At 43.5% G+C, this 18,026-nt stretch overlaps 1 protein-coding gene across 2 annotated transcripts in view; it reads right to left on the bottom strand.

Moving 5' to 3' along the window:
* The window catches only part of LOC126278070 (transforming growth factor-beta-induced protein ig-h3-like), a 172,188-nt gene that overhangs the window by 61,143 nt on the left and 93,019 nt on the right, over positions 1-18,026 (bottom strand). For both annotated transcript variants that reach the window (XM_049977900.1, XM_049977901.1), the window contains 2 exons: positions 11,248-11,396; positions 6,321-6,444 (listed from right to left, as the gene is read on the bottom strand). In XM_049977900.1, coding sequence (XP_049833857.1) covers positions 6,321-6,444; positions 11,248-11,396 — 273 coding nt within the window. The remainder of the gene's footprint in view (positions 1-6,320; positions 6,445-11,247; positions 11,397-18,026) is intronic.

The raw sequence follows: 18,026 nt of genomic DNA on the forward strand, positions 1-18,026 counted from the left end.
TCTGACTTTTTCGTGTTTCCACACGTGAAAAGGGGCATGAAAAGGCACTGATCTGACAACACTGAAGAAGTCAAGAAAACACTAGTGAGGAGCTGTCAGCCATTTCTACAGATGACTACAACTAATACTTCGAAATATGGAACACATGTATTTTTGGATACTCCCTCGCAATTAAGCGTTGAACCACAATACTATTCTGTAGATGAATAAAAAGATTTTCTACGCTATAAATCTAAATGTTTCGGGTCTCAGTTCCAGGTAGAGCCAAGTGTCTTAGGTTCGGTTTCCACTCCCATCAATAATTTCCATACGTGAAAAATTGACCAGTTCCTACTTGGTGGCGGTTCCACGTTAAATGAATGTCCTCCCATAAATGGCGGAGATATTCGTTCAGTAGTTGGAGAATTGTTAACTGTGATATTCCAAACAAAGTTAGAATTGGTTTCTTTGTCTGCAAGGACTTTACGAAAACGAGCTACATTCTACAGTATAGTCATCGTTGGTCGAGGGTGTGGTCGACAACGTCGTTGCCGGTAATCGATAGCGCCCAGGGTGTGGCACGTTAACAGCAGAATCGATAAAACGCCCGAAGGCAGGAGAGTCGGCAGACTGGTCTGCTAATAAGTTTCTCGTGATTGGTCCCCGTCTCCCTGTCCCCAGATGAATTTCCGATATCATCCGATCCCAATAGAGGAGATAAATTTCGGTATTGCTTTCTTCCGCTTCAGCAAAAACAAGATTTTGTAATGGGCCACCGGCATCGCCGGGAGTTAACTAGAAAAACGGTCCCTTAATCGAAACTAATTATAACATCGCCTACGCTAAGTTGTGGTTTATTAATCTCGTGTTCCTAAAAGCAAGTATTTTTCAAGATATCTCTGGACACTATGTAGTGGAATATCACAGCTACGTCTCATTCCAAAATATACTTAGTGTTACTGGTAATCAATAAAAAAATAACGGATTTGAAGGAAATGCCGCCACTGAATAGGGTGTACAACTTCCAAAGAAAACTCTATAAGCGTGATAAAGGCTCAAAACAAAACCGTTGGTACAGCTGTGTGTGAAACTCTTCAGTTCGAAAGTGAGTAACTGTACTTCTGTTTTCTGATCTACAGCCGGCCGGTGTGGCCGAGCGGTTCTAGGCGCTTCAGTCTGGAACCGCGCGACCGCTACGGTCGCAGGTTCGAATCCTGCCTCGGGCATTTATGTGTTTTATGTTCTTAGGTTAGTTAGGTTGAAGTACTTCTAAGTTCTAGGGGACTGATGACCTCAGATGTTAAGTCCCACAATGCTAAGAGCCATTTGAACCATTTGACCAACAAGTGCTATTGATGCGTTCCTAGCAAGAGTAAGAAGAGAAACCCTAAGCTATTTGTAAGAATAGTTAAATCTGTTTTCAGTCACGTTTCTATTAAATATTACAAAAGCATGGCATGAATACCTAATCTCAATAACTCCTGACTTTCAGAGTAACATATCCTTAGAACAAAATGAAGAAATGTGCACTTGTTTTACCTATAGAATCCTTGTTTATGAGGGAGTTATATTGGACATACCAGCTGATAAAAATAATAAAAAATCGGCTTTGATGTGTGATCCTAACTCTCCCAGACCATTCCGATATAAAGGCGACACTGACATTAGATAAATAATGAGACATTAGGTAAGGTTTCAAAAAGTGAAGTATGAGCTTTTCCCATAAATAGCCCGAAGTTGATCTATTTCGTATATATGGATGTAAGCATCATTTTCAAAATTAACTGTAATGTTCGCCGAGGATGGTACGCAACAAAAACACATTTGGCTATGAAATAGAAAATGCACTGTATCTTAAAAGATATGGACCTTCTCTGACCCTTTGTTTACGTTTCATTTGTTTAGTCTGCGCTGAGTGTTCTACATCTACATCTACATGACTACTCTGCAATTCACATTTAAGTGCTTGGCAGAGGGTTCATCGAACCACAATCATACTATCTCTCTACTATTCCACTCCAGAACAGCGAGCGGGAAAAACGAACACCTAAACCTTTCTGTTCGAGCTCTGATTTCTCTTATTTTATTTTGATGATCATTCCTACCTACGTAGGTTGGGCTCAACAAAATATTTTCTCATTCGGAAGAGAAAGTTGGTGACTGAAATTTCGTAAAAAGGTCTCGCCGCGACGAAAAACGACTTTGCTGTAATGACTTCCATCCCAACTCGTGTATCATATCTGCCACACTCTCTCCCCTATTACGCGATAATACAAAACGAGCTGCCCTTTTTTGCACCCTTTCGATGTCCTCCGTCAATCCCACCTGGTAAGGATCCCATACCGCGCAGCAATATTCTAACAGAGGACGAACGAGTGTAGTGTAAGCTGTCTCTTTAGTGGACTTGTTGCATCTTCTAAGTGTCCTGCCAATGAAACGCAACCTTTGACTCGCCTTCCCCACAATATTATCTATGTGGTCCTTCCAACTGAAGTTGTTCGTAATTTTAACACCCAGGTACTTAGTTGAATTGACAGCCTTGAGAATTGTACTATTTATCGAGTAATCGAATTCCAACGGATTTCTTTTGGAACTCATGTGGATCATCTCACACTTTTCGTTATTTAGCGTCAACTGCCACCTGACACCATACAGCAATCTTTTCTAAATCGCTTTGCAACTGATACTGGTCTTCGGATGACCTTACTAGACGGTAAATTACAGCATCATCTGCGAACAATCTAAGAGAACTGCTCAGATTGTCACCCAGGTCATTTATATAGATCAGGAACAGCAGAGGTCCCAGGACGCTTCCCTGGGGAACACCTGATATCACTTCAGTTTTACTCGATGATTTGCCGTCTATTACTACGAACTGCGACCTTCCTGACAGGAAATCACGAATCCAGTCGCACAACTGAGACGATACCCCATAGCTCCGCAGCTTGATTATAAGTCGCTTGTGAGGAACGGTGTCAAAAGCTTTCCGGAAGTCTAGAAATACGGAATCAACTTGAGATCCCCTGTCGATAGCGGCCATTACTTCGTGCGAATAAAGAGCTAGCTGCGTTGAACAAGAGCGATGTTTTCTGAAGCCATGCTGATTACGTGTCAATAGATCGTTCCCTTCGAGGTGATTCATAATGTTTGAATACAGTATATTCTCCAAAACCCTACTGCAAACTGACGTCAATGATATAGGTCTGTAGTTAGATGGATTACTCCTACTACCCTTCTTGAACACTGGTGCGACCTGCGCAATTTTCCAATCTGTAGGTACAGATCTATCGGTGAGCGAGCGGTTGTATATGAGTGCTAAGTAGGGAGCTATAGTATCAGCGTAATCTGAAAGGAACCTAATCGGTATACAATCTGGACCTGAAGACTTGCCCGTATCAAGCGATTTGAGTTGCTTCGCAACCCCTAAGGTATCTACTTCTAAGAAACTCATGCTAGCAGATGTTCGTGTTTCAAATTCTGGAATATTCCATTCGTCTTCCCTGGTGAAGGAATTTCGGAAAACTGCGTTCAATAACTCCGCTTTAGCGGCACAGTCGTCGGTAACAGTACCATCGGCACTGCGCAGCGAAGGTATTGACTGCATCTTGCCGCTTGTGTACTTTACATACGACCAGAATTTCTTCGGATTTTCTACCAGATTTCGAGACAATGTTGCATCGGAGTCCAATGTTATCTCAACACTTGTTGTTCTAATCTTCCCCCAACTTACGTTTCCCTTTTCTGGAGACTGCATCTCTCAGGGCGTAGAGTGACACACACACACACACACACACACACACACACACACACACACACACACACACACACACACATATATATATAGACACACCGAATTTCATAAGTCTTCTGACTGGCGGTCTCGCGGTGGGGTTCGATTCCCGGGGGGGGGGGGGGGGGGGGGGAGGGGGGTGTTAGGGATTCTTCCTGCCTCGAGATGAATGGGTGTTGTTGTGTCGTCTTCAACATCATCATTCATCCCCATTTACGGTCGGAGGGGAGGCAATGGCAAACGACATCCACTAGGACCTTGCCTAGTACGGCAGTGTGGGCCTCCCGAATCGTTCCCCTACGCTCTGTAGAGGAGTACGGGACTTCATCATCTAACTGGCATGAAGAGAAATGCACGTACTTATAGCGAGGTATGTGACAGTGACAGGGATCTTTGATACGCGCATTATGTGAAAACAACAAACTTTTGTGGAAGGCACGGAAAAGGAACAAACGTCTTTTCGTGATTTCGGATCACAGGTAGAGCTACCAACGCAGAGCACAATTGCTATGCAACGTCCGGAAAACCCTCTGATAGGTCAGCGCAAGTTCACTGCCCCAGGCGGACCTCTCATTCACTCTTTGTTGTAGAGTATTTGTTTATAATTTGGGATGGGTTTCTATGAGCGAATTGTACACGAATACTTACCTACCTTAAAAAGCAAGTTTTCGTTTTATTTTCGAACGAAAGGTTTCCGCTTCAGAAGGATTTCAAAAATTACAAGCCTATTGGTGTGCCTATTATCTGTATCTAGTGTAAGAAAAGTTTTGATCTGAGGGCATTGCTGCATCGTATAAGCAATGTAAAGCGTCTACGATGCGGGAATATAAGCACCGCCATGTAGGCAAGGGATCACTGTTGCATTCGTGTCTTTCCGACGTGCGTGCGGTAAATGCGGAAACGTGAGCTACGGCGGTGTTATTACCAAATGCGCCCAAACAGGATCAACGCTCTGTTATTCTTTTATTGGCTGCCGAAGAACAAACACTAGTACATATCCACACCCATCAGAGAATGAAGATTGTGTATGGGACAGCATGTCTGTCGAAAACCACCGTTCTGGAATGGTTCACGAAGAAGTGCTGGCGCTTCACTCCATATGGCAAGTGTCGTAACGCAGAAGTAACGCCATCTCCAGTGGGGGACACTCCAGCGCCCACGCCTATAGTCCTGATCCCTCCCTATGCGATTATCACATCTTCGGTCCCTTAAACAAGGGTCGAGGATTCCTGTCGGATGAGGATGTGCAGCAGGCAGTCACAAACTACCTGAAGGAACAGAACACGGCATTCTAGCAAAAGTGCTCAACCTGGTGCATCGGTGGGAAGATTTCCTCAAATAATCACGATTCTGCCTGACTGGCATACCGATTCTAGACTGAACAGCCTTGGAACGGAAACTTTTTGATCGCTTCTTGTGTATAAATATTTTATAACATGAACAGCCTTTTTACTGCTCCAATCTACATTTATTTCCATTTTTCGTAGGCTACAAAACAGAAAGATCTCGACGTGAAAATGAGACAATGTGCGACCTTTAACCTGTGACCAAGTGAGAGGAAACGCACAATTCGGTCGGAAAAGGAATAACTGTAAGTAATTATTTGTTAATGTAAAAATTATGAGGCGAACCGTTTTCAAATCTATAAATATTGTGTACTAAAATAAAACTAATGTTCGAGATTAAATACACTAAAAGATGCCTCAATGTAAAAGGCGAAACGTACCTAGAACATAAATTGCAACAAGAAACAGGCGTTTAACTTTGCGAATTTTAAAAATAATTTGTTTCCGTACCATGTGTTACCATACGGTGCGCGGGGACACAAATTCGAAGAGCTACCTTTGAGTAAGATTATTTAATTAGGGCAGTCAGTGGAAAATTATCTAATATCTGTATAAATATTGGGAGAGAGTTTAAAATCTATATATAAAGTACTACGGGGAAGGTCGACACACCAGGAAACTCGTACGGCCACGCCAAGTGTAAAGGAAACAAATTATATCACATTACTCAATGGCCTGATATGACAAATGGAGGACATGGCAGAGGCCAAACACCGACACTCATAACTTGCAGAACTATATAACCATGTCGCCCCATTCGCAGCTACGCGAAAGATTAAGTACTTGTGGACCGCATGTTTTTGCCATAGAAAAACAAAGAAACAACAGTCCACCAAGCGTGGCATATGATTCAAGAATAGATATGAGGCAACCGACACTATTTTTGACTAATAAGTAGTGTAACAATGAAACCTCGCTGCTGATTCTTTCTGTACGAAAAAGATAATGCCAAAATAGTCTCTTTTCAGCTGTTTTTTGTCCCTGCAATCGTTCATTTTGAAACAGCTAATATCCCAGTGTCTTTAATTGTTTCGTCTGATCACAGATCCGAAAAACAGAGCCACTCCAGGTAGAACGTAAGAAGGAAGAGAAGGCAGGAGTTGATTGTTTGCCGAGAAGATTACTAAATAATGAAGCAATCTACTCTCAACAAATCCGAAGCTGAGATCTGAGGGCCGTAAAGTGAGTGTTTATCGTGTACTCACCCTGACCACCACGATCTCGTTGTCGGTCCATGGAAGATGTTGAAGAAGTTCCCTGGGAAGTCGTCGGTCACGTCATCCACATCGCCGTCGATGTCATCAATGTCGCCATCTATCTCCACAGGCTCTGAAAACATCCATGCAACCAGACTTATACATCGAATCACTCTTGTTTATTACTGAAGACGTGTGTCGGGACCCTTGTTGCTCGTGATGCACAGTAGAGATCAGGCAAACAAAAGCGTCAGACTTCTCGCAGATTATAAAGTTATTTGTAATGAAGCACTGACTGAAAAAATCTGTGGACCTTGGTAAGCTTTCAATGTGGGCAGAGTCTGATCACTAGCTTGAAATGATGAGGAACGTAAAACTGCGCACTTCATAAAATGAGAAAACTTGGTATCCTGTGGATACGCTACGAATGATTCATAATTATAATCTGCCAACTAGTATAATTAACTCTATGAAACAATTCGTAGAGGTACGACAGACGGCAGAATACCACAGGGGATGGACAAAGATAGGGAAAACCAAAAACACAGCACATTAACCTGCTCAGCTAAAACGGTCACATAATCCTTGGCAGTAACGTGGCGTACAGAGCAACCATGGGAGCCATGGAATACCACGTTATGGCTGCCTAAATCATCACCGATCCTCCGCTATGTTCCACTCTTGACATGTAAACTAGGCCAGAAGTTGGAGGAAGAGTGAAACAAGACTCATCCGACCAAATGACATTCCCTCGTCGTTTCAAAGTCCAGGCTTTATGGCTTCGGCATCACGATTTCCTGTTATGCGCATTTTTATCATTGATACGTGGTTTTGGAAATCCAGTTAGTCTTGCAGTTCCCTGCTTATGGAGCTCCCTTCGCGTTGTTTTGGTGTTGACAAGGTTTGTGAGTGCGACATACAGATCTGCAGTGACTTTTGCAGCGGTCGTCCTCTCGTTTTTCGTTAAATATTCTTCAGTGACCTCAACACACACCCTCGTCTGCGTATAAAATAGCGGGTGAACTACACTACTGGCCATTAAATTGCTACACCACGAAGATGACGTGCTACACACGCGAAATTTAACCAACAGGAAGAAGATGCTGTGATACGCAAATGATCATTAAAGCGGTTACGGCATCGATGAGTTCAGCCGTAAATAGAAATATTAAAAAAGGTAGGAAGATTTTTCTGTTTAGCAAAAGCGACAAAAAACAGATTACAGAGTACCTGACGGCTCAACACAAAAGTTTTGTCTCAAGTACATATAGTGTTGAGGATCAGTGGACAAAGTTCAAAACCATCGTACAATATGCGTTAGATGAGCATGTGCCAAGCAAGATCGTAAGAGATGGAAAAGAGCCACCGTGGTACAACAACCGAGTTAGAAAACTTCTGCGGAAGCAAAGGGAACTTCACAGCAAACATAAACATAGCCAAAGCCTTGCAGACAAACAAAAATTACGCGAAGCGAAATGTAGTGTGAGGAGGGCTATGCGAGAGGCGTTCAATGAATTCGAAAGTAAAGTTCTATTTACTGACTTGGCAGAAAATCCTAAGAAACATTGGTCTTATGTCAAAGCGGTAGGTGGGTCAAAACAAAATGTCCAGACACTGTGACCAAAATGGTACTGAAACAGATGATGACAGACTAAAGGCCGAAGTACTAAATGTCTTTTCCAGAGCTGTTTCACAGAGGAAGAGTGCACTGTAGTTCCTTCTCTGGATTGTCGCACAGATGATAAAATGGTAGATATCGAAATAGACGACAGAGGGATTGAGAAACAATTAAAATCGCTCGAAAGAGGAAAGGCCGCTGGACCTGATGGGATACCAGTTCGATTTTACACAGAGGACGCGAAGGAACTTGCCCCCTTCTTGCACCGGTTTACCGTAGGCCTCTAGAAGAGCGTAGCGTTCGAAAGGATTGGAAAAGGGCACAGGTCATACACGTTTTCAAGAAAGGACGTCGAACAGATGTGCAGAACTATAGACCTATATCTCTAACGTCGATCAGTTGTAGAATTTTAGAACATGTATTATGTTCGAGTATAATGACTTTTCTGGAGACTAGAAATCTACTCTGTAGGAATCAGCATGGGTTTCGAAAAAGACGGTCGTGTGAAACTCAGCTCGCGCTATTCGTCCACGAGACTCAAAGGGCAACACACACGGGTTCACAGGTAGATGCCGTGTTTCTTGACTTCCGCAAGGCGTTCGATACAGTTCCCCACAGTCGTTTAATGAACAAAGTAAGAGCATATGGGCTATCACACCAATTGTGTGATTGGATTGAAGAGTTCCTAGATAACAGAATGCAGTATGTCGTTCTCAATGGCGAAAAGTCTTCCGAAGGAAGAGTGATTTCAGGTGTGCCGCAGGGGAGTGTCATAGGACCGTTGCTATTCATAATATACATAAATGACCTTGTGGATGACATCGGAAGTTCACTGAGGCTTTTTGCGGATGATGCTGTGGTGTATCGAGTGGTTGTAACAATGGAAAATTGTACTGAAATGCATGAGGATCTGCAGCGAATTGACGCATGGTGCAGGGAATGGCAATTGAATCTCAATATAGACAAGTGTAATGTGCAGCGAATACATACAAAGATAGATCCCTTATCATTTAGCTACAATATAGCAGGTCAGCAACAGGAAGCAGCTAATTCCATAAATTATCTGGGAGTACGCATTAGGAGTGATTTAAAATGGAATGATCATATAAAATTGATAGTCGGTAAAGCAGATGCCAAACAGGTTCATTGAAAGAATCCTAAGGAAATGCAATCCGAAAACAAAGGAAGTAGGTTACAGTACGCTTGTTCGCCCACTGTTTGAATAATGCTCAACAGTGTGGGATCCGTACCAGATAGGGTTGATAGAAGAGATAGAGAAGATCCAACGGAGAGCAGCGCGCTTCGTTACAGGATCATTTAGTAATCGCGAAAGCGTTACGGAGATGATAGATAAACTCCAGTGGAAGACTCTGCAGGAGAGACGCTCAGTAGCTCGGTACGGGCTTTTGTTAAAGTTTCGAGAACAAACCTTCACCGAGGAGTCAAGCAGTATATTGCTCCCTCGTACGTATATCTCGCGAAGAGACCATGAGGATAAAATCAGAGAGATTAGAGCCCACACAGAAGAATACCGACAATCCTTCTTTCCACGAACAATACGAGACTGGAATAGAAGAGAGAACCGATAGAGGTACTCAGGGTACCCTCCGCCACACACCGTCAGGTGGCTTGCGGAGTGTGGATTTAGCTGTAGAATGAGAATTTCCAATACCTAATATGTAGTCGCATAATCGACGGGTACTGCAAATTTGCTATGAAACGCCATTACAATATCATGCAGTCAGATTTTAAAAATTTAGTTGCCAACGGAGAAGCAAAAAATTACGATGTTCGACAGACCGGATTCATTGATCTGTACACCATGAAACGTTTAGTACCCAAATTCAAATGGCTCCAAGCACTGTGGGACTTATCATCTGAGGTCATGAGTCACCTGGACTTGGAACTATTTAAACCTAACTAACGTAAGGGCATCACACACATCCATGCGCGAGGCAGGATTCGAACCTGCGACTGTAGCAACAGCGCGGTTCCGGACTGAAGCGCCTAGAACCGCAAACCTGTGCCATTGTATGCGTCTGCCTGTATGCTGACAGGTACAAATTATGTCTTCAGCGCGCCAAAAATAATTAATTAATACGCAAATTTATTTTGTTTGTGATCTATGTTGTTGAGTACTGTGAAACATAACACCAAGTCGTATGTAGTGCAAATTTCGCAGTCTCTCCCCCCACCCCCACCCCCCATCTTGCCTCTTCCCACACGCAGACTGCACGGTGTGGCGGTGGGTGAAACATGCAGCAAGACTGAGCACTTTGGTACTCATTCACGGTCACAGACCATGAGCCAAAGTCTTGGCTGCCCCTGGTATATCTTGGTGGTCCTTGAACGCGATGTATGTTGGCGGCAGTAGAATCGTTCGGCAGTCAGCTTCAATTGCCGGTTCTCTAAATTTCCTTAAAAATGTTACTTGGAAAGAACATCGTCTTCCCTCCAGAAATTCCCATTTGTGTTCCCGAAGCATGTCCTTAATACTTCCGTGTTGTTCGAACCCTGGCAACAAATCTAGCAGCCCGCCTCTGAATTGCTTCGATGTCGTCTTTCAATCCGACCTGGTACGATTCCCGAACACTAACAATACTCAGGAATAGGTCGCACCAGCGTCCTGTTTGCGGTCTCCTCTACAGGTGAACCACTCTTTCCTAAAATTCTCCCAATAAACTGAAGTCGATCATTCACCTTCCCTACCACAGTTCTCGCATGCTCTTGTCACCTCATATCGCTTTCCAGCCTTATGCCCAGACATTTAAACGACGTGACTGTGTCAAGCAGGACACTAGTAACATTGCACCCGAACATTACAGGTTTGATATTCCTATTCATCCGCATCAACTTACATTTTTCCACATTTAAGGATTAGCTGCTATTCCTCCGCCAACTGGAAATTTTTCTAAGTCGTCTTCATTTTCCGCTTTCCATGTATGCGTCATAAATATTAGATATGGCACCTACTGGAACAACGAACAATTTGGCTCCCCTGGTTGCGGAAGTACCCACCATATAAGCACCAACAATTTTCCCGCGTTCGACTACACTTAGCTCCGAGATAATGCACTCAAAACTAAACAGAACACTGTTCTGACTACGAATGAGACTTGCAACTTATCGTGCACATTGCACAGGAGACGTTGGTCGTGAAATACAACAGCCCAACCTGGAAGCTTGTCTAGCATCAGCATGTATGTTAATGCACGCATTTCTCGCGGTGTTTCCATATTTTTGTCCAACCGTTGTATATCGAAAATAAGATAGACAGCAGATTTATGGTGATATGTTGCAAACCACTCAGATACGTACCGGTATCGCGCTCTTCAGCTGTTGGCAGCATTTCGACATCGCTGTGGTGGTGCTTCTGGGATGCTTGCTGGCGGGGTGACAGCCAGGAGTTGAACATGCCTTCCAGTCGTGTCGCATCGTCACGGACGGAATCCTCCATGTGTCGGAATCTGCAAATGTATGTCAGCATCACTAAATCTGCCAACAACATTTTCATGTATAAATAACTTCTACATCTACAACCACGCTCTAAAAAAATGCTCGTTCTTTCAATGTACGTTCCACAATTGACCACGGTCCTAGGGTACACATGCCCCACACAAAAGCTGAATACTCGCAAAAGGACGAGTCAGAGATCGCATCATTCAGGTGTTTTAAGATAGAAGAGGAGCATTTTTCTGACATAGGAATTCAATATGATAATGAAAAGACAATACAACCACCCAGTCAAAGTTCGCTGGAAGCCCCATCACTTCGTCAGACGGTGCTATACATTTCACATACTCCTCTGGTAGTAAATTGTTCCTGACCTGTTCCCATCACCTGTAGCAATATACCAGTTTCGGTATTACATCATGACTGTTAGTACACTGTATTAACGCATGTTAATCGTATATGGAAAAGATACAGCTACAAACGTGATAAGCAAATTGATTTAATGCAAGTTCTCTTTGGAGATGATAAGGCCTCATACTCCGAGGAGCTTAGGGGGCGATGCAAGAGACCCGCACCGCCGTTCTAGGACAGGTCCTGGCCGAGATGGCTTGCCATTGCCTTCCTCCGACCGTAATGAGGACGAATGATGATGATGAAGACAACAACACCCAGTCATCTCGAGGCAGGGAAAATCCCTGACCCGGCAGTGAATGGAACCCGGGTGCCCGCGCGCGGGAAGCGAGAACGCTACCACAAGACCACGAACTGCTCTTTTGAGAAGAGGGTAGGAAAGACCACCCAAATCAGAAGGAACCTGAGAAGTTTCCAGTAATCTTGCACATGTTTTTGGATTTAGTAATGATATCTGCATGGCATGGTCGTTATCGGACTTGAGCCTTTGTCTATGCAGCTCAGCTTCGTTCAGTGGGAGGCAAGGTAAGCAACGGGTACTTTCGGTCGCCAAACCGTCTCAGAGATCCCACTGGACCAACTTCTTTAAAATAAAGTCGGCGTTAGTCGGCTTGCCTTGCCCTCGCTTCTCGCGTCCACAGCGTTAAGTATGAAGGTGGAAAGACACGGAACTAGGCTCCGCCACCAGCTATATCTGTTTACGTCTAACGTCAGCTGTCGATCTCCGCGTAAGACGCTGAGCATGTGAAAGTCTAGCTTCGTAATTAGTTTCTAACGAGGTCACCTTCCCGTACACAATGCGTCGTCTACCTAATACGGCTACAGACGTTATCCGCCATGCCATTTATACAGGGTGTCCCTCAGAAGAGACGTCACGAGCACTTCTTGTGGTGCTTCGGCAGATACTTGCAATTTCGTTTTTACAAGGTTAAGCTGAAATCAGAGCAAATAAATACTGCTCTCCACGTCTTCCATGCGACACCTAGTGTCGACGGGGAGCGTCAGTTTGTTTTCCGTTACAAACAATATGATTTTAAAAACGGAATTCTACGTGCCCATTTTAGTCCAGTCTAGTCCGATATTAGTTTCATCGATATGTATTAATAGGGCAGTAAAAATCGAAGAACAATCTGTACTTCAACAGTGAAGGCACCGCCCTGGCCAGCGTTGTCTGCTACACCCCAAATCTCCAAATGTCAGACACACAGGTCCGTACCAAACGTTGTGTAGCGATAGGGTATCCGCCAAAAAATCGATTTAGTTCGTGCTGTGTGCTGTCGTCCAGTAGAACATGCGTAAATGGCAATTAAAAGTAACACTACGGAGTGTATGAAAAGAGTACCTTTGAGATGTATATCTGAAGATCTCTGGTAGGTGAGTTGACAGAGCGTATCGTTGTACTAAACGTCCCAAGTTCGAAACCCACTGACGGCGATATTTTTAACAGTTTACGCGTGGGATTGTTATATGCGAGAACATTTTTCTGAAATGTAAAAGGACGTTTCGGAGTTCGTAGTAATATTCTTTTGGCAGTCTGATTTCGCTTCGGTAGTTGAAAGTAGCAAACCTATACCGTGCATTTGTATAGGTAGGTGTAGTGTTATCTATACAAATTTACGCTATAGGTTTGCTGCTGCCAAAAGAACATTGCTACCAACTCCGAAACGGCTCTCTACATGTCAGAAAAATGTTCTCCCATGTACCAATTTCACGCGCTGTTAAAAAAAAAATCGCCATCAGTGGGTGTCGAACTCGGGACCTTTAGTACAACGATACGCTCTGGGAACTCACCTACCAGAGATCACATTCACATTCCACAGACAGGCTTTTCATACACTCCGTGTAATTCTAGTGTTACTTTTAATTACCGTTCACGCAAGTTCTAGTGGAGAACAGTGCACAGCACGAACTAAATCGGTTTTCTGGTTGCTACTTCATCGACACACAACGTTTGGTATCTATCTCAGTGTCTGAGATCTGGAGGCTTAGGGGTCAGACGCTACTTGCTGCTTATTCTTCGTGTTCTACTCTCCCTGTAAATACATATTGATAAAACGAATACCGCACTAGACCTATAAGGGACCGCTGTATCGAATGAGGTGTTAGAAAACTAGCGTAATGTAGGAAAACCCGCAGAGGATCGACTCTTGGTGCAGGCACTGTCGGTTGGTCCCCAACATATGCGAGCTTAACTGACGGAAAGACCTGACTTTTTTTTTTTTTTAATTTCACCGAAACCACTGAAAACAGTCTCACCCGCTAAATACATTGTAATATGCACACGAAGCGATCTGAACTGGAACGACCTCACGAAAGTAATCACAGGAGAGGCGGATACCACACTCAATCCTTAGAATAAACCTTAGTGTAGTTCACCCACGAAGGAAATAGCTTGCAAAACACTCATTCGGCCGATATTTGAATTTTGCTCATCTTTCTGAGACGTTTACGTCGCAGTAACGATAGTGCAAAACGAGAAGATCCAAAGAAGAGCAGCACGTTTTGTCACAACTTCGGTTAGCAGGAGAGGAAGATATTCGCCCAACACAAGTGCCAGGCGCTACAAGAGAGGTTTTATGCATCACGGTGTGGTTAACTGTTAACATTCCTATAAAGTCAATCAAGATATTGCTTCCCTCTAAGTATGCTTCTGGAAAAGATCTCGACAGCAAAATTAAAAGAGATTTGAGGTCACACGTACACTTAACATTGGTACCCCCAGTGCAGCTTTCGGGATTGGAACAGAAAATAGGGAAGTGTCTATGATAAACTACCCTCCGCCACATACCATAACGTGGCTTGCGGTATATAGATGAAGATGTAGACGATGTATGAGTCTTTCGTGGTTTCGCAACAATTTCCTAACGACGTGGCTCCTGTGTGTCATCCAGAAAAATCTGTGAGCAAAGCGCAGGACAGGACGGCGGGCGCTGGGTAACGAAGGTACAGGAGCGACAGAGCCTGGGACAACAAACAGCACCGCCCACTGAAGAGAGCGGCTTTGTTCTGGCGGCTCCGGAAGCGGGCCAGCTGCTAGCAGCGACCCTGGGGGACGCCCGCGCACTTCAGCCACGTCACCCACCGTCCGACTGCCTTTACGTCACGCCACAACACGCTAATACGGTGCAGCGTCGGATCGAAGGCACCACATTTGCTTCAAATCTATCGCTCGCTGAGGCCTTACATGGATAGCCTGCATATAGAATGTCATCATCATCATCATCACTGAGATGCACTGTCGGATAATCATTTCCTCTAGACTTCTCCACGTATTAATGTCTTCAGCTATAGCAATCCTTATAGCACCCGCTCTTTAAGCAGCCCGTACACAATGAAACGTGTTTGTCAAACTCGTTATTACCTAACCAAGGGTTTGTCAAACACGTCCGTGCACGTATTAACAATGTCTGCCAATTTAACATCACTTTTGAAGCGGACGCTGTTCGTGTCGTGTAGTATTTTGACACCAATGGCAATCACTGCAAATGTAGATAAAGCGTTTCTAAAATTGACTCTGGCACTGTGTTTACCGAAGAAGAAGAAAACAAGACGCTGCTCCAGGGAATGGTTTATCTTGTTGTTGTTGTTGTTGTGATCTTCAGTCCAGAGGCTGGTTTGATGCAGCTCTCCATGGAATGGTTGATATACCCACGAAATTGCCGGCCGCGGTGGTCAATCGGTTCTAGGCGCTTCAGTAAGGAACCGCGCGACTGCTACGGTCGCAGGTTCGAATTCTACCTCTGGCATGGATCTGTGTGATGTCCTTAGGTTAATTAGGTTTAAGTGGTTCTAAGTTGTAGGGGACTGATGACCTCTGGTGTTAAGTCCCACAGTGCTCAGAGCCGTTTGAACCCACGACATTCTGCTAAAGGAAATATTAAGTGGAACCTCATGGTTACAGTAACTTTCTATGAATAGTTAGCCAAACTTTTAATGACCGAGTTACCTCGCTCTAACATTGAAAAGAACACAAATATACGAAAATATTTTCTCTACTATTTCGTCTTCTAAAAATGGTTCAAATGGCTCTGAGCACTATGGGACTTAACATCTGAGGTCATCAGGCCCCAAGACTTAGAACTATTTAAACCTAACTAACCTATGGACATCACACACATCCATGCCCGAGGCAGGATTCGAACCTGTCACCGTAGCAGCAGCAAGGAGCGCTTAGAACCGTTCGGTCACAGAGACCGGCACTTCGTATTCTAATGGCAGTTCTTCACAGTAACACAATGTGAGAACATACACATCGTCCAGGGAAGAACAAGAGAGCTTCGATTTATTTTATTTTGTTGCACTTCCGCTTGTATGTTTTGCGTAGAATATTTATTTTTTACTTAACCTCTTGCTGTGTAACCTATGGCTGGGAAAGACGCAATGCATATGCCATTCTGGTAAATGACAGCGCTATTTCGTTTTCAATCTTGATGGCACAGTTTACAGTTGTGGAAACTCACGATACAGTGAGATAAATTGTAAACAACTCCTTTTCGCTAAACGTGCCCGGCGAAACATCGACACGTCAGCTCGGCAGACCGCTAACCGAAGGGGCCGGGTCGGAGATTTTCTCCACTCGGGGATTGGTTGTTCTGTCGTCCTGACATTCGTACCGTCATAAATGATACGATAATCGCCTGCGTGAGTCAAATATGAAAAATATAAGCATATGTACCTTCATTCGAGGATACAGCTTGGCCCTAATGAATTTCCTGAATTGTCGAAACACGCTGTCGTATCTTTCACTGTTGGGTGGGAAAAAAGGATACAAAAACGTCCGCTATCTTATAAAATCTAACGTCAATCAAAATTTCTCTCAAACAAGCCAAACATCCTCTATGTTTGAAAACCACGTCAAACAGCACTGAAAACGGTCAATTAGTTCACAAACGTAGTAAAGTTTGACATACTGTTCGTGTACGGGGAGCTTTATCTACTGCCATGTACCCATACCTATTAGACGACGACATTATCTTCACTAACGATTTGGATTCTAGCAAAGGGCTTCTTTGCGATTCTACGATTACAAGCTTTGCCCACCTCCATTTCAACTTCACCAACGGCACAATTTTTAATTATTCATGCTAAAAGGCCTCTCGGTTCGATGGACGACTGTAGTAGCTTCATCGATTGAAATAAAATGTTCTCGGTCGATAGTGACGACTTTCTCGGCGTATCCAACCTAGTCTACCTAAGCTAGCAGACGACACTGTGTTCAGTACGTCTACTTTCTCACAAACGTATTTATATTACACTGTAGATACAAATACTGGAAAGTGGATGTGTTGATAAATAATCACAACGTTAACAAATCACATAAGTAATATATGGCTACAAGTATGTCAGCGTACTATATATACATATATCACACAGTATCTATCTATTTACCGGATAAACCAGGACACGGTCGCCGTGACACAGTTGCAGTTGCCTATCTAAAGGATTACAGGTGCAACAAATGTTTGATTTTCAATATCCCGTAGAGGTATTGACTGAATTTAAAAAGATAATATGCTGTCGTAATCTACTCACTATTAGAGATAACCTCACGTTAAAAGATTAACACAAGAAGTCAGGTACTACGGTTTGAAACTGTATATGTCTGGAGCCACTACGCGCCACCCAGACTATATTCGTCCAGTATCGTACAATGAGAGCACTTAGTGACTTCCAACAAACTTAAAACACAATCTCAGACCTTTTCTAAGTCTTTTCTCGCTTCCCGCTTAACGCCAAATATTTAACAAATTAACTCAATTGTAAAGAAATTAGACGTTTAAAGATGTTTCATACGTGGGAGTTCGATTCTTTAAAGACTTAAAGACTCGGGGGCTCATTGGTTGAAAGGTAAGGTTGGTAGAGAGCGCAAACAAGTGAATATCGGTCCGCAGTTACAAGCCATGCGCCATCTTATGACTTCTATCTAAAAAGCTACTCTCGACAGCCACGTGCCGAGGTCCTTCTTCGTGTGAAAAAATAATACAAACCCCACTTCAGCCCAAGCCCTAATTGTTTCCTTGTCTCGCCTATTGATCTCCGACTTTAAACGTGCTAAGCAAGCCTCCAGCGTTTTACAAAGATTTTCTGAATGAAAGTTCATGTCTCACGAACATACGTCAACACTATAAATATTCACTGATCACAAAATTTCGGTTCCGCACACACCGGAAACTGTTTTGAAAACCATATTTACCTAATGCAATTCAGTCCATTAGTTTTCATCTATTTCTTTT

The sequence above is a fragment of the Schistocerca gregaria genome, chromosome 6 (assembly GCF_023897955.1).
Source record: "Schistocerca gregaria isolate iqSchGreg1 chromosome 6, iqSchGreg1.2, whole genome shotgun sequence".
Taxonomy (NCBI): Eukaryota; Metazoa; Arthropoda; class Insecta; order Orthoptera; family Acrididae; genus Schistocerca; species Schistocerca gregaria.